The 27,874-nt window shown below is 41.4% G+C and overlaps 2 protein-coding genes across 4 annotated transcripts; one reads left to right on the forward strand and one right to left on the reverse strand.

The window, feature by feature from the left end:
- Positions 1-11,084, reverse strand: LOC138952297 (aarF domain-containing protein kinase 1-like). 3 transcript variants are annotated; one of them, XM_070323930.1, is made up of 10 exons: positions 10,966-11,084; positions 8,995-9,153; positions 8,368-8,451; positions 7,074-7,277; positions 6,527-6,685; positions 4,820-4,978; positions 3,266-3,382; positions 2,690-2,833; positions 1,929-2,126; positions 1-1,064 (listed from the first exon to the last, which is right to left on the reverse strand). In XM_070323930.1, exons 2-10 carry the CDS (start codon positions 9,130-9,132, stop codon positions 708-710), a joined length of 1,560 nt encoding a protein of 519 aa, XP_070180031.1. In that variant the 5' UTR covers positions 9,133-9,153; positions 10,966-11,084; the 3' UTR covers positions 1-707. The 3 variants fall into 3 exon arrangements, with proteins under 3 accessions (XP_070180031.1, XP_070180032.1, XP_070180033.1); XM_070323931.1 differs by having other exon boundaries at positions 10,962-11,056; XM_070323932.1 differs by lacking the exon at positions 10,966-11,084 and adding an exon at positions 10,436-10,934.
- Positions 11,085-11,245: 161 nt separating this feature from the next.
- Positions 11,246-27,444, forward strand: LOC138952296 (SNW domain-containing protein 1-like). Its single transcript, XM_070323928.1, has 12 exons — positions 11,246-11,381; positions 18,841-18,913; positions 19,247-19,483; positions 19,915-20,114; positions 20,360-20,464; positions 22,893-22,962; positions 23,273-23,338; positions 23,679-23,931; positions 24,332-24,431; positions 24,639-24,762; positions 25,239-25,396; positions 26,296-27,444. The coding sequence occupies exons 1-12, from the start codon at positions 11,365-11,367 to the stop codon at positions 26,504-26,506; spliced, it is 1,614 nt and encodes a 537-aa protein (XP_070180029.1). The 5' UTR covers positions 11,246-11,364; the 3' UTR covers positions 26,507-27,444.
- Positions 27,445-27,874: the final 430 nt, after the last annotated feature.

The raw sequence follows: 27,874 nt of genomic DNA on the forward strand, positions 1-27,874 counted from the left end.
TGACCAGAACTTGAGAAGTTTAATACAATGTATATGCAAATCAAGAAATAAATGGTCCACTTTTTCACAAATATGTTCTTGTCTTGGTATCAAATTGCTATGCCAAAAACACAGTGCATGATCACATCATACCTATGTACTTCAAATTATCAATGATACAGATACAAAATATGTCTCAAACACAGATGCATGGGCACACGCACATCCACACACACACACACACACACACACACACACACACACACACACACACACACACACAGACACACACACACACAAACACACACACACACACACACACACACACACACACACACACACACAAAAACACACACACACACACACACACACACACACACACACACACACACACAGACACACACACAAATATGAGGATCTTTGAAAACGTGTCCATCTGACGAACGAGATGAAGAAGACTAAAATCGTACGCTCACAAACACACACACACTGGATCACCACCAAAATATCTATGGCATAAAAATGTCTTCTCCTGAGATGCTTAAGACTAGTTACAACGAGAAAGAGGCACACAGACATGCATGAACTCACCATCAGACAGAGAGAGGCAGAAAGACAACATAAATTCAGCAAATTAATCTTCTTAAAAAGTGGCACAATAACTGCTATATACCACCAAGTCCAGCAATCACAGAATCAGAAGAAAAAACTCTAAAATGTTGCAGTCGTCAACTATGCAAGCCAGTCGCCCCAGACGAAATCCATCTAAACACAGGAGAAGAAACCAGCCACAAGCAGAACTCAAACACTGAGATTTTCACCAGTTCCCATCGCTCTGACAGGCGTGTGCGTACCACGCACCGAATGCCATCACAGTGTTTTTGCTTTTCCTCTGCCACCGCTCGCACGCAGCTGCGAGACATGTTGATGAAAGAGGTGGCGTTGGCTCGAATTTTGAGCGCTGCTTCAATGCCTCGAAGGACATCGTTTGTTTTGAGAATGAGCAGGAGCTGCCTGGGGACACGGTTTAGGATGTCGCTGATTTCATAGAGATAGTTGCTCACGTTCGTCTTGATTTCTGAACCCTGGAAAAGTAAAAGCTAACCTATCAGCCATTAGAGCATGGAGACATTATAGAATCCTTTTTTCTTTGCCTAAATGTTCAGATTAGGATGGAGAGTTGGGAGAGCTTCTAAAAGGCCAGAGCACTATCAGCTACAGAAGTAATATGAAATTATTCCTTTTCGTTCAAGGAGTAAGTTCTACATAATTTTAGTCTCCCACAAAGTGAGACATTGATGCAACATATTTATCTCAGTGATAGCTGGTTACGTTTATACCTCTTGCTGTCTCATTACAAAAAGATAAACACCTCTGATCTGAGATGATTCCAAGTACTTAATATATTCACAACACAAAGTTACCAACATGTAGCATATACATTACACAGAGGGAAATATATATTAAAGCCATGGTTGCTGCGTGACTTTAATGGTATTCCAAGATTTGTTTGTTTGTTTGTTTGTTTGCTTAACGCCCAGCCGACCACGAAGGGCCATATCAGGGCGGTGCTGCATTGACATATAACGTGCACCACACACAAGACAGAAGTCGCAGCACAGGCTTCATGTCTCACCCAGTCACATTATTCTGACACCGGACCAACCAGTCCTAGCACTAACCCCATAATGCCAGACGCCAGGCGGAGCAGCCACTAGATTGCCAATTTTAAAGTCTTAGGTATGACCCGGCCAGGGTTCGAACCCACAACCTCCCGATCACGGGGCGGATGCCTTACCACTAGGCCAACCAAGAAGCCAAAAAAGAAACAAATGATCAAACTAAGGTTCACAGAAAAAGGCTGCACAGTGACAAAGATGAATTGATCGATAAAATCAGAAAACACCTTTTAACGAAGCATCCTGATTTAAAATCATATAAAGACGTACCTCTGCCTCCGTAAACTCATGTATGCTGATGCCTGCTTGCAGAGCTTTCCATGATCGTGCAGTCAGCATGCAGGCAAAGAGGCCAAACATGTGTCCCACATTCATGGCATCTGCATGTCTCTTCATCCCTTCAACATCTGCGTTGATCATTGCCAGCCACATCTTGCTGTAGTGCACTCGGAAATCATCTGTAAGAGTCTGTGAGTAGGGCAGAAAGAAAATTTATAGTCAAAATTCATAGAACAAAATATTTTGTTTTACATTATAGTAGCGTAGTTTGAATTAAATTTTGAATAATATGAAGTTTCATACATGTAGATGGTTGTTGATTTACACAAACCATACCTTCACATGAATTTAAAAATATATATATATTGTCCACTCGAGAACAGCAACTGCAGCATGATTAGGAAGTAAAGCACAAACACAGTAAATGATAACCAACCTCAAAATTATTACAATTCACTCAAGCACAAAAATGATTTGAAAAAAAAAAATCTTACTAAGAACACAACGCGGTCTGTGGGGAAAAAAAAATAACGTCCTGCTCAATAAGCACTTTGGCAACTGTGTCCATGACAACAATCATGGCTTTGATAACAAGGATAACATACCATAACAGAAGAAAAAATTCACCCAATAAGTATAGAAGTCTATAAAGACGTAAAGAAACACTATTGGATTTGCAAAACCATTTGTGTGTCACGAGGGGTGGGGTTGACAAATATGTCACCATACCAATAGTAACCACGAAAACATACCTGATAGAGACCATGGTCCAGTAGAACCAGCTGTGTGCCGCGAGGCGTGCGGTTGACAAGGACATTACCAGGGTGAGGGTCACAGTGGACATAGCCTTGAACGAAAATCATCTCACTGTACAGCTGTCCTAATCTTCTGGACACCTGAAAAAAACACCAAGAAACCTCGTGTGACTAACCAACCACACTTTATCAATCACCAAGAAAGCTCTTGTGACTACCCACACACACTTTATCTCCTTCCTCATTTTGTTTTCCGATAGAACAAAGGCAACAGCAGTATCAAGCACAAAGGCTGACAAAACACACAGATAAACAACTAACAATACCATATTTACACAAGTACAAAAGAACTGGTTCTCCTCGATCCTCCTCCCTGCGACTACACACACACACACACACACACACACACACACACACACACACACACACACACACACACACAGAACACATATGCAACAATAATGGTCATTCATGACCGTAGTTGCAAAACGGAAGAAAAGAACACACACACACACACATCGAACACACACAGAATACAAGCTAACTAGTGTAAATCATTCTAAACCAACAGACCTCATCTACAGAGATTCCTTGCTGCTGCATGTAAGCCAGGTCATCCACTTTGCCCCCTTCACAGAACTCCATGGTCAGAACTCGCGGTGATGACAGCTCCCAGTAGATTTGGGGGATCTGACACAAACATGATCACATATCATGGGTTGATCATATTTCAGTGAGTGCAACAGCCTGGTCTTCATAGTTTCTGAACCATAAAGCTACTGATTTTAAACCCCGAACAACTCAAGCTTTCTTTTTTGTTAGAAGTAACAGTGTGTTCACTCCAAGTGAAAAATTCAATCAACTGAGAGTAAGAAAAATGTAAAGCCAATATAAAACAAACAAGAGCACATCCCTTGGTAATCATTCCAACTACATCGTATTTTCACATCCGTTCACCAAACAAACAAATAAACAAATAAACAAACATGTCCTTACAAGTGCAAAATTCTTTCTTTATTTGGTGTTTAACGTCGTTTTCAACCACAAAGGTTATATCGCGACGAGGGAAAGGGGGGAGATGGGATAGGGGAAAGGGGGGGGAGATGGGATAGAGCCACTTGTTAAGTGTTTCTTGTTCACAAAAGCACTAATCAAAAAATTGCTCCAGGGGCTTGCAATGTAGTACAATATATGACCTTACTGGGAGAATGCAAGTTTCCAGTACAAAGGACTAAACATTTCTTACATACTGCTTGACTAAAATCTTTACAAACATTGACTATATTCTATACAAGAACCACTTAACAAGGGTAAAAGGAGAAACAGAATCCGTTAGTCGCCTCATACGACATGCGGGGTGCAGAGAAATAAGGATGTGGAAAAGAAGACTTTTGGTAAGTGAAATAAAGGTGATGGATCCAGTCAGGTAGAAATAAGACAACAAGAAAAGAATTGGAAAACTGCAGGGAATAGTAGGGAGAGTTTTCTTGGAAGGAAATATAGGTGAAAGGACTGGTAAGGCAGAAATAAGACAAAAGAAGAGAAGAAACAGAACCGTTAGTCGCCTCTTACGACATGCTGGGTAGCATCGGGTAAATTCTTTCTAGTCCCAACCAATATGGGACTCCCCCTAACCCGCGGGGGGTTACAAGTGCAAAATAAAATCTAAACAAAAAAGACAGAAGCAATCAAAAACATGGACCTGCCAACCCTTGTAAAACCTCCGGTGCATATATTTTCATTTTTCGGAATTTTCAGCGTAGCAAATGGTGTTTTAGTCTAGTATTGTCTAAAATGTATTCGTACATCCACATTTAGGCTATTTTGCACAAGAATAGACATTTAAAAAAAGTTTATTTTGAAAAGAAACATAATGGCCAATAGAGAGTGTCTGCAGTGCCCTTTTTCAGTGTGGACAATGTTTCATGACACAAATTCTGACCGCTACACGGAGCGAGAATCAGAAATGAGTACCACGACGCACACAAAAAAACATGCTTGAGATTATTTGTTTGAGCGTAGCCATTCAAAGCTTGGCATAACAGTGTATTAATTTGTGTTAAAACGTAGCATGCTATGCTTAAAGCGTAGAAGTTGGTAGCTCTGACCATACAAGCATTAACAAACCTTGAGAAAATCAAAATGATGCAGCTGCCTGGCTACTCTTTCACAGTTCTGTCCTTCATTTACAAAATCTAATTCAACAGGAAGGTTCTTTTTGGTCTCCTCTGCCAGCCAGGCATACTGGAAACCCGGGAATAACCAAGCGATGCCATGAACCAGAAGCTGAAAATAAAAATCACAAATTTCCATTCAGAAAAACAGAACAGAAGTAAACAATCTGTCATCCTAACTCACTATAACCAAGTTCCTAACCTCCTTCCCTAGTCTGATACGCAAAATCTGATTAATCTTTCAAAAACAAACAAACAACAAGTCGCGTAAGGCGAAAATACAACATTTAGTCAAGCTCAGTCGAACTCACAGAATAAAACTGAACGCATTGCATTTTTTCCGCAAGACCGTACACTCGTAGCATTGTCTGTCCACCGCTCGATCGTGGCAAAGGCAGTGAAATTAACAATCCAGAAAAGCGCGGTAGCGGTTGCGTTGAGGAGGATAGCACACTTTTCTATATCTCTATTCTTTTTAACTCTCTGAACTTCTTTTTAATCCAAACATATCATATCTGTATATTTTTGGAATCAGGAACAGACAAGGAATAAGATGAAATTGTTTTTAAATCGATTTCAGAAATTGAATTTTAATGATAATTTTTATATTTTTAATTTTCAGAGCTTGTTTTTAATCCAAATATAACATATTTATATGTTTTTGGAATCAGAAAATAATGAAGAATACGATAAACGTAATTTTGAATCGTTTTATAAAAAAATAATTTTAATTACAATTTTCAGATTTTTAATGACCAAAGTCATTAATTAATTTTTAAGCCTCCTAGCTGAAATGCAACACCAAAGTCCGGCCTTCGTCGAAGATTGCTTGGCCAAAATTTCAATCAATTTGATTGAAAAATGAGGGTGTGGCAGAGCCGCCTCAACTTTTACAAAAGCCGGATATGACGTCATCAAAGACATTTATCGAAAAAATGAAAAACACGTCTGGGGATATCATACCCAGGAACTCTCATGAAAAATTTCATAAAGATCGGTCCAGTAGTTTACTCTGAATCGCTCTACACACACACACACACACACACACACACACAAACACACACACACACACACACACACACACACACACACACACACACACACACACACACACACACACACACACCACGACCCTCGTCTCGATTCCCCCCTCTATGTTAAAACATTTAGTCAAAACTTGACTAAATGTAAAAAGACAAAGAAGACAAAACTCGATTTTGATGACTTTACAAACAAAGTTATTCTTCTCTGACATTTTAATGATAATAATAATAATAAAACATTCTTTTATAGCGCTGTTCACTGCCGAATGGCAGTCTCATGGCGCTTTACATTAGACATTAAAATTTAACATTTTACATATATAAAAAGTTTTCTCGTAAGAAATAACATACAAGCATTAAAAACCATTCATAGACAACGACCACTTATAGTTATATAAGATAATCTAGAAAAATTGTTTTTAAAAAGATGAAAACACATCCAGGGGACAAAGCTCGTATAATTGTTCCGGCCAATAAAAAGCTGCAAGTATGCACTTGTGTAAATTTGAAAAAAGAATCCAATAAAACAATTATTTCAAAACGTATCCGACCTACCAACCCTTTGGCTTTATGATCAATAACAAACATTTGTGTGTGTGTGTGTGTGCCTCATATACCTCCATGGTTTTGATGTCAATGTAGGAGTGGGCCTTTACTCTAGGATGCTGAACCTTGACAGCAACCACAGTTCCGTCTTTCAAGGTGGCTTTGTGGACCTGGGCTAGTGACGCTGCTCCCAGAGGCTCTGGTTCAAACGACGTGAATAGATCTTCTACCTGCAGGAAAGAGTCGACAACAGTTTCCAATCGTTTCTTTTATAATATAATACGATATGATATGATAGATGGGTCGAAGGGGTTGGGTGGACAAAGACACACAAACAAAGACAGACAGACATGCACATGCACATGGACAGACACACACACACACACACACACACACACACACACACACACTCACGAGACACATGCACACAGACAGACAGATACACAAATACAGATGCACACCTACACACCCCTGTCTCACAAACACCCATGACAGTAAGATAAGAATAGACAAAAATAAAACACCACCAAATTGCTAAAAAGTCAAACCTATCGATAGCCACGTACCACATAAGTCATAACTACAAACATATTTAACTTTCAAATAAAATCAACTCACCTTTTCACCCAAATCATCCTCAATGACTTTGTACAGTTCCTTGAGCTCTGACTGTGGGGCCTCATTGTGGAAGATTTTCATGGTGCGCACATACTCTTTGGGCAGCAGGTATTCCAGGGATCCTATGTGCTGACCCACTTTGATGAAGGCACCTCCATTCTTTTTGCACATTTCTCTCAGTCGTTCCGCTGACCGCTGGTGAATCTGAAAAACAGATACAGCAGTGATTGCTGTGAGCAGACACCTGACATGTACGGACAGATTTGCTGGGCACGGAGTTTTTCGAACAATAATTGCACCCTCTTAAGCGGACACCTGCAAAATGTGGACAAGGACAGTCATTTTGGGTTTGAACAGACAGACGATTGTTAAATTTTCCCCACAACAAAATCGATAACAGAGCAGTCCGGTTGTCAGTACAAAGGTCACAGCCGCAGGGTGAAAGAGGAGTGATGAGTCTCGTATTCACTTGAGTGCACGTGTACCCAGCAGGAGGGGGGGAGTTTTGGCCAGGAGTGGAGTACACTTTCTTGCATTCAAATGCAAAGATGCCAACATAAAACTGCAGTTTGGTTTTTTCTTTCTTGTCTTTTGGACATAAACAACAGATCAGAAGCTACAGTCGCTGAAAGCCCTCAGAGAAAGAGAGTGAAAAATCGGCCTCAGTAATCTCAGCATCGTGTGTCTGTGTGTAACCTCTGTCATTGACAAAATTAACAAAGCCACCATATTCTTTTTTCCCCTCAGCCTTGACCAGTGAGTCATTGCCTAATCTGTGGATCAGCCCTTCTGTTTTCTTGCTTTGTAGATCACTATACCTACCCTGAGAAAATCAGGCCTTACAAAGGAGGTAAATCTAGTGAGGCTATGTACAGTAACTCTGAAAAAGCAAGGTCTTAAAAGAGGGAAAAATCTTTGATTAGACTTTAGAGAGCCCTAAAGGAGGTCGGTGAGGGTTGGGGTTGTCGTAAGGTGTGTGTGTGTGTGTGGGGGGGGGGGGGGGGGGGCATTAAACTTAAAGGGGTATTTGTGTATGTACTGTTAGATTTGCCTAAAAACAGCCACCATAAATGAGAATAAATTAAAGGCACAATTTTATTTTGAAAGGTGCTATTTGACTGAGGCCCAATTAAGCAGAGTGATATTAAAAATTGATGAACATCCCTTGCAGATTATGTGTGGTTTTGAACTCTTGGAACCACCAATATTTTGAAAAAAATATAAAGTTCTACTCCTAGTTGCAATACTTGCATATATATCCACATTTCATTATAGGTATTAGAAAGAATCTCACCTGTGATTTGATTTCTGGGTAATCTGGTGAATCAGCATCTGCTCTACCAAGTGTCCACTTATAATCAAAAGCAATACCAGCACACTGCAAAACATAGAGACTAAAAATCAACAAAATAAATCATACTCATAGAATGTTTTCTTCCAAATCATTGTGCGTGCATGTTTACGTATGTACATGTATTGTATCCATCAAATAGTTACAGAGAATAGAACAGAGATTAGAACAGACAGCAGGACAGAGTGAGAGAAAAGAGAAATGAAGAACGGGCGAGAAAGAAAACAAACAAACAAAACAAATATCACAAGAAATCTAACCAGCTTCAACCAGCAAACCAAAATTTTTCCCTGTGCATGTAGACTAGAATGTTTGAGCAACTAAAACTGAGAAAAGGAGATCAAAAAGCTCACACAAGATCTTGATGAAGATCCATTGAATTGAAGTGACTTTAAATACTAACAGAATATGACACTATACATGTATAACCAAGAAGGCTTGAATTTCCATACATTTTACAAAATGCAGTCAATCACGAGTATGAAAAAATACACAAAAAGAAGTAGACGCAGAGGAAGAAGATAAAGAAGTGCGCAATTGATAAACTTTATTTAACTTAGTGGCACTTACAGCCCATGCCGCTCGTCCAAATCGCACAACCCCAACGGTTGACACCTCCCAGTCATTGTTCTTTAGCAGAACGGCTGTACCTCCCACAGTGGCACCCAGTGCCACCACCTTCAGACCTCGCCACACTCGCCTTGACATTTTTCAACTCTGTTTTCACATCTGTAATCAATAGTGCTTTTAGTTATGCGCTACAGAAATCTCCTTTATAATAATAAATTCATGATCTTGGGCTGCGATAATTAAGAAAAATAAATTACACAGGAAACTGGATATTAAGGGCCAGTGAAGTTATAACATACTGAAAATATCAGTTCAAATTTGAAACATGTCTCGCTGATTACAGCAGTACTTGGCATTCATTTTCTAAATATTTTTACTTCTAGATGTTTGCTTTTCGTTGCTTGTGCTGGCAGAATATAAAAGCTTTTCGTTAAGAAAACGAAAGTTACGCAAGAACTGCCTCCTCAAGCAGACGACGTGATAGCAAAGAACTCCAGAGGGATTTGGACAGTTTGGTCGACTGGGCAGACAAGTGGCAGATGCGCTTTAATGCAGATAAGTGTAAGACATTACAGTTGGGTACAAAAAATCAGAAACTTGTGTATAATATGAGAAAACCTGGCAGCGTAGACAGAGTTGATCTGGAGAGCTCAAGTGCAGAAAAGGACCTTGGGGTCAATGTAGACAGTGAATTGAAATTCTCAAAGCACGTGGAAACACAAGTCAACAAAGCAAATAGAATCCTGGGTCTCATTAGACGGTCTTATGAGCATTTGGACGCAGAAACGCTAAGACTTCTCTTTGTTGCACTTGTACGGCCTCATCTAGAATTTGCAAATGTGGTGTGGAGTCCCCGACTCGAGAAAGATAAAAATCTGATTGAAAGTGTGTTAGGCCAACAAAAAAAAATTGTCTGTTTCTGGTCACCCAACCGACCCTAAATTTCGGCGCCGACCCTAAACTTTTTTTTTCCAAACTCAAAATTTTTTTTTTTTTTCTTTTGGGTGGTAAAGGACAGGGTGAGAAAATGAACAACAAAAACGTGTGAAAACAAAAGTCCGCTGACGATTTGTAAATGTGTTGAGTGTCTTGTCTCTATGTATAGTGAATCCAGTCTCTTTGCGCGATTTTTAAAGTTAGCTTTATTGGTCTACATTTGGGGTAAAAAAAAAATTAAAAAAAATAAAAAATCCCTACCTACCTACTCTATTTTTTTTTAGCCATGTTACCAGAAACAGGCAATTTTTTTTTTTTCCTTAAGAAGAGCCACGAAGTGTATCCCAGGGTTGAAGACCTTGAGTTACGAAGAGCGTTTGAGAGTCTTGAAAGTTCCAAGCATGTGCTATAGGCATATCCGGGGAGACATGATTGAAGCATACAAATTCGTGCATGGATACTACGATTGCAAGAACCCACTGGAGCTGAATAGCCTGTGTAATACCTGTGGACATCAGTTCAAGCTCAGGAAGAAACAATGCAGAACAGCTCTCCGACAATCTTTCTTCACGAAAAGAATCATAGACACATGGAACTCCTTGGACAAGAATGTAGTAGAAGCGCCGACAATGAACAGTTTCAAAAATCGCTTGGACAATGCACTGAAAGACTATATATGTATAGCCCAAATGTCAGTATGCCTCTCACTACAAATTCCCACCAGCCAAGAAAAAGTTGATAGAATAGGCCACGGTCAAAAGATCGTGTAGGTTACCTAGCCCAAAGTTAGGCTAGGATAGCAACTGATCAAAAGATCAGACAAAGGCTCAACAGCCTAAGTGACCAGTCTGTCAACATATCATATCATCATATCATACCATCACTGATTATTCCCTTATCACGGACATGTCTTCAACAAACACAAAAGACACTTCTACTGGGAAAAAACAACGATTCTGTTCTGGTTTTGTTACTAAGTAACGGCATTCAATGTATGGAATCAATCCATGCAGGTACTGAAGAAAACGAACTTGCCACAGTCGATGGACACTTCCAATCTGGTCCAGAGGACACAAGAAGTCAACAATTTGGTTGGATAGTGACCTCCCCTGCAGACACTTTTGACCAAAAAATGCCAAAACCATGCTTTTGTGCTCGAATTTTTTTTTATTATGATAGTTCAAAAACGTGTAATTTTTTGTTATCATTACTAACAAATGAACAGCGTCCTTCAGGAGAAACTAGAATGAAGAGGAAACAGACTGCATGAGATCGTTTGGCGATTATTCAGTATTTAGATAACCGGATACGTGGTTTTTGTTTGCAAGACGAGAAACTACGAGATTAGACTACGCCATTTTGGGAGAAGTTGGTAATCTAGTGGAATTTCTACGACAGATCTCGGGGTATAAGGTTCCCCAATACAACGAAAAAATGGTGTCTTTATCAAGGTTAGTAATGCCTTGACAACTAGTAATTGTGAAAGTGCGTGTAGAGGTGCCAATCTATGCAATAGCAGCCACAACTCATCCATACTTTACACGGTCCCACCCGATGAAAACATACCAAATGCAACAGCCAACAACAATTCCCAGCTAAATAACGAGTCGCCAATCCACTCGCCAATGCAAACAGCTAATGCTAACGAGCTGAGAACAGGAAACGAAAGTTCAATACCGTCAGACGTTTCCAAATCAAGTCACGCTTCAACATCGGACAGCGACTCAGAAGCTGATGAGCTTCCACCCGGATAAGTGCCAGACTCTCCCGGTGTCCAGGAAAAGAAACCCCACGCCATGCTCTTACCAACTGCACGGCCATACCCTCAGCCCTGTAAACGAGGCAAAGTACCTCGGAGTGACCCTGTCCCACGACCTGAGGTGGGATATCCACATCCTAAACATCACTAACAAAGCAAACCAGATGCTTGGCTTTCTCCGACGCAACCTAAGAGTCGGCTCACAGGAAGTGAAGCAGAGAGCCTACTTTGCCCTTGTCCGTTCTCCCCTGGAATTTGCGAGTCCCGTGTGGGATCCGTACACCTGCAAGGACGTGGATCGCCTCGAAGCTGTGCAGCGCAGGGCAGCCCGATGGGTTGTAAATCGCCACCGCAAGACTTCGAGCGTTGATGCCATGTTGGAACACTTGCAGTGGCCCACACTTCAAGATCGGCGCCGCAGAGCCCGCCTCATCACCATGTACAAATACACCAATGGCTTGCTGTCGATCAACACCCGCAACACACCCACCCCAAATCCCACCGCCAAAAGCACCAGACTCCTTCACGATGCTGCCTACCAGCTACCGTTGTGCCGCACAACCTACCGCCAGAAGTCCTTCTTTCCACGCACCATCGTGGACTGGAACGCGCTCCCAGGTGAGGTCGCTCTCAGCCCCTCTCTGGAAGCCTTCAAATCCCGGATCTAGACACCCCTCCCCGCCCCCACCCCCCCCCTCCCCTGATCCTCCCCACCTCCCTCCCCTATTTCTACCCCCCACTAGCTACCACTGAACCCCCGGGCAGTTCTAATGACACCAGCTGCAAATCATCTTCGCAACTCTCTCCAAAGTCTGCAGAATCTTCACTTTGATGAAGGCGGCAGTCTAAAGAAAGAAGAAGAAGAAGAAGAAATTACTGCTTCCTCCTCTTCAGACCTATCAGACTTAGGAAATCCAGGAAAAGCGTCGTCACCAAAGTCATCGAGAGACGGCACCAGGAATCCCAAGCCGAGGAAGAGCCTCAGAATCTTAAACATCAACTTTAACTGTGCCAGAAACAAGGAAAAGGACTTAGGAGCACTAATTGACTCAACTGATCCATATATAATCATCGGCACAGACTGACAGAGACATGGCTGGAACACGAAAACAATAGACAATCAGTAGAACTTTTCCCCAACTATCTTGGATTTGATGTTGAACGCAATGACCGCAAAACTCAAACATACGGCGGAGTACTTATTGCCGCCAAAAAAGAGTTGGAAATGCACGACGTCTACAAATCTAAAGACGTCGAACTTTTAAGTGGAAACTTTAGATTGGGACCCAGCAAAAAGAGAGTCACAATAGCAGCCTACTATAGACCATGCATCAGAACTGATGAGGACTATCTAACAAAGTCAAAGGAAGAGTTTGCAAAGATTAGGAAAAAGAATAAACGCAACATTTTCATCGCTGCTGGAGACTTCAATGCTCCAGACATCGATTGGTCGACGTTAACCACTGAACGCAGCCAATACCCCCACCGGGTAAGCAAGTGCGTGCTGGACATCGTGGCAGACACGGACATGGAACAGGTTGTCAATTTCCCAACAAGACAAAAAGCAACGTTGGACATCATTCTCACCACCCATCCTAGCTTTACCATGCGCTGCAAGCCCCTCCCCCCTGTTGGAAAAAGCGATCATGACGTAGTTCTGTACGATACGACACTCATACCCTCGAGACCGAGACCGACCAAACGAAAGATCTACCTATGGCACAAAGCTGATTCCAATGGAATAAAGGAAGACCTCCGCCACCTCTCGAAAGAGATGGAGACTAATACGGCAGAAACCGCTACGATCGATAGATTTTGGTCCTACTTCAAGGAGAGAGTACAAGCGATTATTGAGAAACGCATTCCAACAAAAACAAACTCCCGGAGAAGCAGTAATCCCTGGATCAACACCTCAATCAGGAGAGCGATAAGAAGGAAGCAACGCGCGCATAAGAAAGCGAGAAGAACAGGAAAAAAAAGAGACGTTGATCGCTACAAGAGACTCCAAGCCGCGGTTAGGTTCGAAATAAAGAGAGCCAATAGTACGTACCTTGAAGAAGTCATTAGCGCGGACTACGCCACAAACCCAAAGAAATTCTGGGCTCACGTAAAAGCAAGAGGGCAGGAGTCTGTTGGGGTTGCTCCGCTGAAGAACCAGGATGGTTTCCTGAAGAGCGATAACATCAGCAAGGCGGAGATACTTCAATCCCAATTCCAGTCTGTGTTTACAACGGAAGACCTATCGAGCATCCCAAACAAAGGCACGAGCAAACATCCCGCCCTGGATAGCATCAAAGTATCCGAAGCAGGCGTCCGGAAGCTACTCTTGAATCTGCGTACTAACAAAGCCACAGGACCCGACGCAATCCCAGCCTTCATTCTGAAAACTGGAGCTGAGGAACTCACGCCCCTACTTACCAAAATGTTCCAGAGGTCACTTGACGAGGGCGCTGTGCCGCAGGATTGGAAGGATGCATTGGTGGTGCCAATCTTTAAAAAGGGAGACCGTCACCAGGCAGCTAACTACAGGCCTGTGTCACTTACGTCCATCACGTGCAAACTTCTCGAACACATCATCCACAGTAACATCATGAATCACCTTGACACCCATAAGATCCTGACAGAAGCACAACATGGGTTCAGGAAATTCCGGTCATGTGAGACTCAACTCATCGAGACTGTGCACGACATCGCGAAGAACCTGGCTTCAGAGGACCAAGTCGACGCAATCCTGCTCGACTTCAGCAAGGCGTTTGATAAGGTTCCACACCAGCGACTGTTTCACAAGCTCGACCACTACGGAGTGAGGAACAACACACTTAAAGGGATATGAGGCTGTGCCAAAAGGTGCTCTGTCAGAGGGGGACATTTTATAAGAAAATAAAAGTAACAGTATCATTTCAACACTTACACAATGTGAAAGAATAGTCATTTGGACATACAATTCCAGTCTTAAAAAGATAACTCAGTAAAGCGACTTTGAGAAAATGATGTGTTATCGTAATTTTTGGGAATCTGTCGGATGTAACAATGGACATGAAAGACAAGTAAAATTAGTTGTAAACCTATATCATTTGAGCAAATTTTTACTTGTATCATTTATATAACCATGTAGCAGGTGTTTAAACTAAAATGTACTGATTGCTGATAGAAACTGAACACAATATAGTGCAATGATGATGTCATGTGTTGCATCCGACAGATAGCAATTACTAGCAGTTTGAATTCAAGAACAGCAAAGCACAGTTTTGATCAAAAACCAAGTTTATTCATTTGGTGAAGTCCTTTCATTGCTGTCAGAAACAATAACATTGATCATGCCTGGAGAAAAGATTGCCAGCCATACCATTCATCTGTCGGAGGTAACATATTTTTAGAATGGACACAAATGATGATGTCATGTGTTGCATCCGACAGTAAATGTAAATTTAGCAGTTTTGCCAGAGTAATGGTGGGAATCGCAAACTTAGCCCGTTTGTGGAAAGAAAGGGACATTTTGATCCGTTTTTAGCTCATATCGTGCTGACTGATGAAGGCCAGAGCCAAACGTTCCCACATGACACGAGCGAAGCCGTGTCAAAGTTTCGGTTGACAGTTTGATATCTGTGTCAGGAGTTTCGATCGACGCCTGACTTAACACTTTTGAGGCAGTCTTTGTTATTTTTGAGTTTGTTTCCTGCATATGATAGCCGTGTAAACTGTTTAACACGGTTCCAAAGGTTATTTTAGGTTTCGAACTTTCACTCAGTATTTTTTGTTTTTCGGGTTGAACTTTCTGTTGACCGCAACTTACAAGAAAAAGCTGACATGGAACTGATACTTACCGCTGCGTGTTATCGACGCCATCTTGGTGGGAAAAGTGCGCGAAAGGCATTGTGGGAAGGAATGTCTTTTTACTGCGATGCGACAAACATCCGGTAGAAGTAAAATCGCGGCCAGAATTATTAAATGTTCGATCGAAACACTCTGACATGACGAAGTTACTCCGTAAAAAACATGCCTGATATAAAATATATACAACAATCAGTGCTGTTTTCACCGTTGCTAAACGTCAAACTAAGATTGCAGCACTTGTTTCTGTGTTCTTCTAGAGAGATTTCTGGAGCAAATCACTGCCGTCAACCTTTTCTGCTGGTGTGACATCTGACATGATAGGTTACGATCGTAACAGCTTTTAAAAAAACCGTTTTTCACACATTTCGGGAAGAATTTTGTTCTGCTTTTTACATTGATTAAAAAGCTGAATCTCTCCTCTTTCACCCATCTACAAAAAAATGACTCTCAACTTGAAAGATAAAAAACAAAAAATCGTTGTTTGTGGGTCCCCTAAAATGTCCCCACTTCCGGATCAACATTCGGACCTGGATCTTGTAATTATTTTGTATTTTAACCCTTTCAAAGGCCAACATGCACCTTAATGTTGTGCATGTTGTATCTTTGATATACTTTTAAGCTAAGTGAGGCTAAATCAGGAAAAATGTATGATTACAAAACAAAATATCAATGTGCAAATTTGACAGGGGTCTCCCAGAGCACCTTTTGGCACAGCCTCATATGCTCGTTCCTGACAGGAAGAACGCAACAAGTAGTACTTGAAGGTGTTCATTCATCGGCTGGACCAGTGACGTCAGGGGTGCCCCAAGGTACAGTCCTAGGCCCCCTCCTATTCCTGATCTACATAAACGACATGCCCGAGGCAGTTAAACATTCAAAACTAAAGCTCTTTGCGGACGATAGCCTGCTGTATAAAAAAGTAACAAAGCAGCAAGATCCACTCCTCCTTCAAGAAGATCTGAATGCACTCCAAAATTGGGAACAGAAATGGCAAATGGAGTTTAACCCGAGCAAATGCAACATCATCCGCATACTTCCCAGCAAGAATAAGCCGCCGATATTGTCCACCTACCACCTACATGGACAGACTCTCGAAACTACCAAGGAGAGCAAATACTTAGGAGTCACCATCACCGAAAACCTATCTTGGACCAATCACATCAAGAACGTGACCGCCAAAGGAAACAGAACCGTGGGATTTCTCAGAAGAAACTTCAAAGAATGCACGATGAAGGTGAAGTCAGCTACCTACACAACCATGGTTCGTCCCACTCTCGAATACGCGTCAACAGTGTGGGACCCACATCAGGAAAATGACAAGCAGGCATTAGAAATGGTCCAGAGAAGAGCAGCCAGATACGCCCATAACAACTACTTTGAAAAAACGCCTGGCGTAGTTACCAACATGCTGAACAACCTAGGATGGGAAACTCTGGAAAATAGACGAGAAAACAATCGCCTCATGATGCTGTACAAAATCAAGCACAAGATGGTCGGCATAGATGAAAAGAACTATCTCCATAGCTCCGACGCAAGAACAAGAGGAGATGGGCTGAGGCAGCAACAGGACTTCCATAAAGCCATATGCAACACCTTTTTCCCACGGACTATCTCCAACTGGAACCATCTTCCCACGACGACGACATCAGCCCCAAGCCTTGAGTCGTTCCGCTCACGTCTCCGCGGTAGCAGTCCCCTGCAGCCGCCAGTGGGCAACCCCTAATCCCTCAACCCCTGTACATAGTTTTAAACGCCTCCCAACCTATCCAGTTCCTGCCCTTTCTCAGTGCTGGTTTTTTTAAATTGTCATCCCGATTCCAAGAGGCACACACCGCATCCGGAATCGACAAGTGACATCAACGCGGGACCACTTACGTTTATCAAATAAACCCGGTCCCAACGGAGAGAAGAAGAAGAAGAAGAAGTTGGTCACTTTTTTTGGGGCTGCAGTTCCGATGTCTGTCTGTGCCGTGCGTTGTGTTGATGTTGAGAATATAATGCAACTGTGAACTGTTAGGTGTTAGAACGGCGCTCTTTAAGCCATTGGGACCTCGCGCTGTATGAATAAGACAAGTACAAATAGCAGTTGGGAAAATTTCTGGGATTCCTTGATTTTGAGTAGACTTTGTGTATAAACTGTTGCCTTGGAACTGGAACAGTGGGACGTCATGTAATGATGTATAGATCTAATTCAATAAGTAATTATAAGCATAGTGTGTGTGTGTGATCGTCTTGATCTTATTAATTGTCGACAGATCTGTTATCTTTGCCATATTGTGATTGATGATTCAAGTTAGCGAGTTTACTGTTTACTTTTAATTCTTTGCACCTATTTTGCATTAAAGTTAGCTCAAACCGGTAATCTTGAACTTTAGCGTGTTAAATTCATAGCTCAGAATCCAGTGACATTCTTTACTTATTTTTGATACAAGTCCATGTAAGCAAGCCAAAGAACATTTGTCGTGAAATTAATTGACGGATTGAGCTTCAAACTTAAGCATAATTAATTAATTTGGTTGTTCAATCGACGAAAATGCACCGAAAATGGCGTACGTTGTCAACCATGGGACATCATTTATGTTGCGACCCATCTCGTCATCGGCGCTTTTCCGGAAATGACCTGCGCTTTGTTGGAATTCTAACAATGGCCGCCATTGTAGGAATTCCAACATTGCGCTACGCGATTCTAGAAATGTACCGCGCGCATAGTGAGAATTCTGCTCTTTCTTAGAAAAAAATTGTGTTCAAAATAGATCGATACAGCAGCAACTAGCTAGCTGCATGCGCTGAGTGTCACTGAGAGAATTGTTACACAGTGTAACCCCACCCCCCCCTCCCAATTCAAAACTTCCCCTGTATAAGACCTTGCTTTTTCATATACCTTATTCATGACCTGTGAAAAGGGTATACTTTTTTGTGCCAGTCGAAGGGTTGCCATTTCTAGAACGAGGCAGCTCGTTTCCGGAAATGCGGCGCTTTGTTGGAAATCAAATGAGATTTCGGGAAATCCCGATTATTCCAACTCTGCCCTGGATTCTTACTTTGCGCCCAACAATTTACACGAAAGAGTTGTCTCCCTTGTCTGATCATATGGATAATTCCTTCTTTGACCCATGTAAACAAAATGCATTCGTACAGTTCATCAGAGTTCATTCCGTAACTTCAAAGGGATCTAAAATGACTTGTTATGATTACAAGTGCAGGTTCTACAAATTTGGAGACTTAAATGCCTCTGGATTCTGAGCTATGAATTTAACACGCTAAAGTTCAAGATTACCCTCAAACCTTTCTTAAAATGTTTGATCTTGTACTTGCAGCATCCTGCCTGCGCCCACACAGCGCATCATTGACAGAGATGATGATGAGAAAGCCTACAGAGCACAGATGCAGGTAAAATCGAACGCAAGATTATAGCCCTTAAATGCGCCCCCAACATCTAAAACTAGTAAAAGACTAAAAACTCTTGCAATGAACGGAAACGATTTTATTTTAGGATTTGCGTCATATGAATATCCTCAATATAATTAAAGCTGTTTGTTCATTTCAATGCAGTTTGATCTCTTGGGTGCCAGGAGACTAGTTTTGTATTAATTAGTATTATATTCACTTACTGTTTTGTAGAACGCTTACTTTCCCTTGTTTCTTCAATCTGTGTCAGCAGTGTGTGTTTATTGCATGTAATTGTTTCCATCCTCTTACTATCAGTGTCATGATTTTATTAAGGTGATGCCAGTGAGCAGTCATCCCACAGCCCCTCCTTATGGACACCGTAAGGGATGGATTCCGAGGTCACAGGAGGACTTTGGTGATGGTGGTGCTTACCCAGAAGTGCCCATCGCCCAGTATCCTCTTGGAATGGGCATGAAGAAAACTACGGCCAAATCTCTGGCAGTCTCACTTGATGCTCAGGGGAAGATCAAGTACGATGCCATTGCCAGACAGGGTCATGGAAAGGACAAGGTGAACAAATGTTTATGCTGAGTTGTTCTTTTGTTGAAAATAGGTCAGACATTTGAAACTGTGTTTTAGACTTTCAGGGTGAAAGGGGCAAACTTTTGTGAGAGAGGGTGTGTACAATGTCTGTATTTATCGTCCACATTTTTTTTTCTCTCTCTGTTGTAATGTATTGCTTTTAACCGAATAAATCATACAAATGATTCAAATTTCTCAGTAGATGAAAAAAAACGGCGGAAAAAAGGAATATAAGAAAAGAAGTGTAGTGCAAGCTGATTTACTGTGATTACCGGAGCAGTGAGCAGGGACATAGACGAAGTGCCACACCATATTCCAAAAAAGTTTTAAGTACTACTGCTCTCTGGTGGTTTTGACCTGCACTAATGTTTGTTTTGTGTCTTGTGTGTGTGTCCGTCTGTCTGTTTTTGTCTTTCCAGGTTGTTCATTCACGCCCTCAAGACTTACTGCCAAAGCCAATTGAAGATGATGACCCTGAGCTACAGAAACCTGACGAGGACACGGTGGCTGACACCACAGAGAAGACCCGCGAGGCACTGGAGAAACTCGTGTCAGGAAAGATTTCTGCAGCCATGCCTGTTAGACACGCAGAGAAGACAGCACCGGCCCAGTACATCAGGCAAGTGTTTTGCACAAGACCTTCGATTGTAGACAAGAATTTCTAAGGGAAGGGCCTGTCTGTTGTTGAATCATTTTTATTGTGGTGTGTATAGGAAACAAACTGCTGGTCACATGATGTGACATTTCTGTCACCTTATTTACTGTGAAATGTTTAGTGTTCTAAAGGAGTACAGTTGGTATTATTTACTCACTGTCGTTTATTTGATAACACATTAATGTAATCAATTTATGTGATTGCTACAGGTACACGCCATCTCAACAAGGTGTGTCTTTCAACTCTGGAGCCAAGCAACGGATTATTCGAATGGTTGAGGTACAGAAAGATCCCATGGAGCCACCAAAATTCAAGTAAGATTTGGTGCATATTGGTGTTTTTTTTTCTTTTTTTTTTTCTCCTTGCTCACTGAGTTAATGTGCCTGTGTTATTTTATTGGTGTGATTGCTAAATTTGACCAAGTGATGGAAAGATTGCCTAATTTGACCAAGTGATCATTTCATAGTTCTTGGAAATTATATTTGATCGTGGTGGCTGCAGTTAGTTACATTTGGTTTCAACTGGTTCTAGTTGTTCTAAGTTTCTTTAACACTTACCAGTTCGGGGGTTTTAGGGCATATTTTACAGTGCTGTTGGTGCCTACTTGCCGAGTGGCTATCTGGGGTCATATTCTAAATGAAATATAGAAAGTTATATATCAAATGAAAGGAAAATGAATAAGCTTTTCATATTTGCAAAGAGAATTGTGCTATCTTTAAAGGTAAAAAATGTTATGGGGGTGACAACATGATTTTTGTTGAAATTTGTACGTCCATTTTTTGGAACACGTGACAAACACAAAGAAGACATTTTTTTGTGTTCAGTTTATTTTAGATATGCTGCTAACTAGTCTGTTTTGGCATTCATTTTACATAACAGCACAAAGTTTTATTGAGTTTTGCTGATAAACAAAAAAGTTATTGTCACCTGAATACCCCCACCCAAATTTCAAAGTTGGACGTTTCATGACATACGCATGCCTAAGGCAAAAAAAAAAAAATAGTCTGTTTACGGTATCCCGACCGACCCTATTTTTTCCCGCGACCCTAGACTGTTTTTTGGTATTTGGGAGAAATTTGTTTTTTTTGTTGTGCAAAATAACTTAAAAATACTAGAATGAATACCCGCTTCGTCGGGTAGCCGGCTTCGCCGGGAAGAAGTACTTAGAGCCGTACGCCGGCTTCGCCGGGTCCGAACAATGGACCCGCCAAGCTTAGGTCCCTCCCAGATTCGTGGAATGGGAACAGCACGAAAATGATTCAGTGGCCATAATGCCATTCCTGACCATATCGAGTCCCATCCTTGTCGACGAATGTAACCGTGTTAATCACCTTTGGAGGCGAACTCCACTCAAACAGGATTGAGCAATTTAGAGCTTATCTGTAAGCCCTTTTGAACTGTTATGGCTTTTCAAAGGAAGGCCAGTACATACAAATACACAAAAGCCGCCAGACCACATCACAAACAGAACTGAACAATCCCCAGGTGTTGCTCACATAGAGAGACACACACACACACACACACACACACAAACACAGAGAAGCCGTATCTATAGAGAGATAGATGACAGTGTATTTTTCGCGTGGCTATAAATTGATTCGACCTTTGCACTTTTACAGTGAGGATAATTTACGGGTCCAATTTACGTTCTGGACACTGCGGTGACCTTCTAAAAATAGTAACAGAACGCCGGGAATATCCGAAGACGCACCACTCATACTATAGTGCACCATACGAAGGAAGGGAGGTAAACGCTGAAAACCTGGAGAAGATGAGAAGATAAGGAAGAGTTACTTAAAATGGTGAAATGAACACAAGAACCAAAATCGGTTCAGCGCTGCGCGCTGAGAGCACGTGTTGAAATATCTCATCGATGATATTGTGTCCGGGGTGTAGCTGAATACGGTGTCCAAATTTGAAAAAGATCCACCGAGAACTTTGGCTTTGGTGTGTCGGTATGGGGGCCCGGGTAGCTGAGGTGGAACCAAAATAGCTGAGGTGGAACCAAAATCGGTTCAGCGCTGCGCGCCGAGAGCACGTGTTGAAATATCGACCAGGTTGTGTCCTGTCCCGGGTCTACCTGAATATGCCCACCAAATTTGAAGCAGATCCATCGAGAACTTTGGCCGTGTATCGCGAACTCACACACAGACACACACACAGACACACAGACACAAGTCGTATATATATATATAGATGGTTTTTTGGGGAAAAAAAAAAAAAAAAAGTCCCGACCTACCGACCCTATTTTATTGACCTATGTTACCGTCAACAGACTTTTTTTTATTTGTTTGCCTAATAATGCATTCCTATAACTAACTTATAACAAAAACCCAGCTTGTTTTTGTCATAAAGTGTGTCTAACATATGAGTTTATCCTCTGTCCGACCCATCCAATGTAAAATAACACATTTTTTTCTCAATAATTAGATAATTGGTCAGTGGAAAACTACAGGGGGGGGGGGGGGGGGGGGGGGGGGGGGCATCGTAAGCAAGCTTACGATGGGTAAGGGAGCGAACTGGTAATAGTTAATGAGCCGATTCATACAAAATTGAAAAGCACATTTTTAGCCGAGTAATTGATGCCTGATTCAATGATTGAGAACACACATAGTTTAGGATTTCAAAGAAAAATCCATGGGCTCCAAGTCTAATTGTGATTGAAATGAAATTTTAAAGTTTTATTGAATCAGTACTTACTGTAGCACGCTGAGTTCTAGAAATATGTGTCTTTTGTTACAGGACCAACAAAAAGATTCCTCGAGGCCCTCCTTCACCCCCTGCTCCTGTTATGCACTCACCCAATAGAAAGGTATGCTTATTCAGTTGTGTATAATTTGTGAGTGGCTTGGAAACTTAGGAAAAAGAGGCCTGTGCATTGTAGCTGAGTGAGGTTGCTGTCTGTTTTGACTGGTTGATGGTAGCTTGTAATGCATATATTTCAACTTGCTTGATGCACAGATTGTAGTGCTTCTTTTACTGATATCATAAATCAGATCAGTCCACTGATGGTTTAGTAAAATTAGTTACATCATGAACTTGTGCATGCTTTGCTGTGCCTTTTGATCAGTCAATCCTAGTAGTTTTTGCGTAAAAATCGTTGACATGTTTCATTTTTTCAGGTTACAGTCAAAGAACAGCAGGAATGGAAGATCCCTCCATGCATTTCTAACTGGAAAAACAACAGGGTAAGTTGGTTCTCACCCCCCCCCCCCCCCCCCCCCCCCCCCCTAAAAAAAAAAAGGAAAAGAAAAAAAAGACAGGACTGTATCATAGTCTATTGTGATTCTTTGAAAGAAATGTTTTTGTATGTATAACAAGATTCATAACCCTCGAGTCTAGTGATGAAAAAGTACTCTTGAGTGTTGTGGAAATGTTTGAGTGATATGTCCTCCCTCCATTTATAAAAAAAAGAAAAAAGTTAAAAGTACCAGAAGTAACTACATTTTAGTCTTTACTTTATCCTGTTACATTTGTTTTGTTTGTTTGTAAAGCACTGCAGTCTGTTCTCCTCCTTCCTGCATGTAGGGTTACACCATTCCCCTAGACAAGCGTCTGGCTGCTGACGGGCGTGGAATGCAGACCGTCCACATCAACGAGAACTTTGCCAAACTGGCTGAGGCCTTGTACATTGCTGACAGGAAAGCCAGAGAGGCGGTGGAGGTCAGAGCCCAGATTGAGAAGAAAATGGCACAGAAGGAGAAAGAGAAACGTGAAGAAGGGCTGCGCATGTTGGCTCAGAAGGCTCGAGATGAGCGTGCTGGTATCCGTCGTGCAGAAGGTCAGTTCAGACCTGTTCCTCTTCTTTGTAGATTTACAGTGCCAGTGTGTCGGTTCTTGATTTGGCAGGAAGGGCTGTTTTGTTATGTTTTTACCAATTCATGTTGAGTACTCGTAGATAAACCTTCATTTGGGACATTGAATAGTTATCAGACACAAGTGTCTGAATTTTAGCAAGTGTAGGCAAGTTTTCTTCATTCAGCAAATAATGTTGCTGAGTTTTGGGTCTGAACTCTTGAAAGGAGTTGTCAGTTGATAACTTTTGTCTGTGTATCCTTGTAACAAGTAACAGAATATTGGACTTCCATTTCTGAAATGATGATAACATTAAAAAAAAGTCCATAGGATGTGAATGTCAGTGATTGTGTGTGTCTTGTAGTGGGGGACTTGTTGTGTTTCAGAACGAGATGAGGAGGCTGCAGAGAGAGAGGAGTTACGGCGAGAGAGAGCCAAAGATCGTCAGCGTGACAGGAACATCGCTCGCGCTGCTCCAGACAAAAGGTGCGAGTCTTTTATGTACATGGTGTATCTGCCTTATTTTCATGGCATTGGTTTGTGTGACTTTCAATATATTATTCCTTGAGAGGAATGTTAATCATGTTTTTTATTAATTGATTAAGGTTGAGATCATATTTTTAGCATGTTTACTGTGCTCATCAGATTGAATGATGCCTTGCACAATGGTTAAAAATACGAACTGTGTTGCAGGAACAAGCTGCAGAAGGCTCGTGAGAGAGACATCAGTGAGAAGATTGCCCTGGGTCTGCCCAACACTGGAGCTGGTACTTCTTCGGAGACCCAGTTTGATTCACGTCTTTTCAACACAACCAAGGTGAACAGTCACAAGATCACTACATTTTTATTCAGCCCAGTGTACGAAAATGCAGATAATACTTCATCTATACTCTAATACTCATCTATACTCATCCAGTTGTTTTCACTCCCCCCACCCCATACACATAACACACCTAGACAGTTGCCAATTTACTTAACACGCACGGACACATATTACACACACTTTAGAGCAGTTGCATAACAAAGCATTCTTGGTGTCCATGTGAATTAGAAGTTAGAATACTTCAGCTTGAGTTAATTTTGAGACACGGTTAGTAGACGAGGAAGAAAGGTTGGGATGAGAGTTAATATAGCCACAGCATAGACAACATCTGACAAATTGGCAAAATTGAAAGAGCACTGTTTTGCTTACAATGAGCTGCATCTTCTGATTTCAGATGTGATGAGTTTTAGAGGAAGTGATTATGGTTACTGCTAGATGAAAAATACAAATCCGTTCTTTGTTCCTCACAGGGTATGGACAGTGGTTTTGGAGATGATGAAGCTTACACCGTCTATGACAAGCCTTGGCGTGATGAGCACTCTGTGGCCAACAACATCTACCGCCCGTCCAAGAAAATTGACAATGACCTGTATGGAGATGACCTTGACACACTGATGAAGAACAAAAGGTGAGAGATGACTGAGGAAATCGTTTTATAAAAAGAGGTTTACTTTTGCTGTCTTTGGATGCATTACACATACTTTTGGTTGAAGGATTATGAATGTTGTTCTCATGGATGTGAGGCTGTGGTAGATATCGTACAAAGAACTGTGATTCATGTAAATGTTTTTCGACATATTTCATCCTACTACTTAAATTACTGTCTCCAAGGTTATGATTACAGGAACATTTTTTGAAGACTAATTTAACATTACCGTATTTTCCGGGTTACAAGGCGCTACAGCGCATAAGGCTTCTTTAAAAAAAAAAATTGTAATCCAGTCACCCATTGGGCGCAGGGGGCCGATAGGGCGCACCAAAATTGACAAAGTTGGGGGCTCGTCCGGGATCCTAGCACCTGTTGCTAGAAATTTCAGTCACCTCAACTTAGGCAAAGTCCTTTGTCCTTTTCCCTCAGCAAGTTCGATCGCTTTCAACTTGTAGTCTGCATCGTAAGCAAGTCGCTTCGTCTTCGGCATAGTTACTGTGTGAGGGTGTGTCATGAAATCAAACTGCCGAGAAATGTGACGATCAGTGTGAGTTGTGTAAACAAGTGCTCACGGAATTTAAAAAAACTACTACCGGTATTCGAGGTGGAGGTGAGTTCTTGTCACGTTTTGTTCCCCATGATTTGTTTCCAAATTTTTTTTTTCGTATTTCATACACGGATTAGGCGCTTCGTTATACAAGGCGCAGGGGTCAAACTCAGGAAAAAAGTCGCGCCTTATGACCCGAAAAATACGGTACTTTTAATCAGTTTTCAAGGCAAATTTAATTAAATAAGTTTTTGGTGATGAGCATGTAACTTGTTGCTATCAATGTAAACAGGCATCGGTCCAAAATCTAACAGAGACGTATTCCTTCCAGGTTTGTTCCGGACAAGGAGTTTGATGGGACAGATCGCAGTCGGCGGCGAGAAGGCCCAGTGCAGTTCACACGCGATGTGGAGGAGGATCTTTTCGGTCTGGACAAGTTCTTCAAGGACGCCAAGAAAGGTCAAAAACGTTCCACGGATGAGTCGTCCAGTCGCAGGGACTATGACAGTGGAAAAAGCAGTAGCAAGAAACGGAGAGAGTGATTGCTGCAGGATGATCTGTTTCATCTGTTCGACTGGGGCTCATGTGAGAATCATGCGTAAAGTTTGATGAGATGGCGAAGTACACTCCTCGAAAGGTCTGAAACATTCTGCAGACAAGTCCTCGAGTCTCACCGACTATGATAAGGAAACGACAGTAGCAAAAAGCGAAAAAGGTGATTGCGTAGAGAAAGTCGAATATTTCCTCAGTTTGACTTTGGCTCATATGAGTGAGTGATTGCCGTAAAAAGAATCTGTTTCTTCTGTTTGACTTTGGCTCATATGAGTGAGTGATTGCCGTAAAAAGAATCTTGTTTCTTCTGTTTGACTTTGGCTCATATGAGAGTGAGTGATTGCCGTAAAAAGAATCTGATTCTTCTGTTTGACTTTGGCTCATATGAGTGAGTGATTGCCGTAAAAAGTATCTGATTCTTCTGTTTGACTTTGGCTCATATGAGTGAGTGATTGCCGTAAAAAGTATCTGATTCTTCTGTTTGACTTTGGCTCATATGAGTGAGTGATTGCCGTAAAAAGAATCTTGTTTCTTCTGTTTGACTTTGGCTCATATGAGAATTGTTGGGATGGTGAAGATCGTATTGAAGAATTTTAGCAGAGAGGATGAGAGTTTGCTGATATTGTAAAATGTTGTTCCATTTGGCATTTTTTGCATGTAGTATGACAGACATGAAATTTGTGAGTAACTGTGTACTTATATTTTGTGTACCCTGTTAAACAGCACACTTTGAAAGATGAACAGTTGGTTCTGAGTATTCCAAGTCATATAACACCTCATCACACAATAACTACACACTGATTGATTATTTTGTAAGTGTCATGTTTTAGTATTTTTTGTTTGATTTATTTGGTATTGTGATTGGATAAGGCAAAAGAGTAGATGTTGTGGTCCTGATAGATGCGAATAAAGTGAATATTTCACATAATTTGTCTGTTTGCCATTTTACTGGATGAGAGTCTCAAGAATATTTTGAGGGAGGTTCCATTGCACAAGGATCTTGTGTTTGTAACCTTCACAATGATGTGGGTCGTGTATGACCCATACTTTCTAAAGAAGGATTCAATGTAAAACGTATGGCTCGCACAAACCTGCGCCATCTGAATAGATATAACGTCTTCACCGGCTCTTTGTTGAGTATGGCTTGTACACGACTTTTGTCATCCAAATAAAGATAAACAACATGAAATACCTTCTTTATTTTCATACAGGTCGTACACCAACTGTATAATTCAAATTAGGTCACGGTTTATTTGCTGGTTTTCAAACGATATTATTTAAGACCTGGTCAGTTGGAAGGTTCCATTGTGTTTGAAGTTTACATGAAGTCTCAATCAAAAACTCCCAATAGTTGCAGA

Source organism: Littorina saxatilis, linkage group LG17 (assembly GCF_037325665.1).
Source record: "Littorina saxatilis isolate snail1 linkage group LG17, US_GU_Lsax_2.0, whole genome shotgun sequence".
Classification (NCBI taxonomy): domain Eukaryota; kingdom Metazoa; phylum Mollusca; class Gastropoda; order Littorinimorpha; family Littorinidae; genus Littorina; species Littorina saxatilis.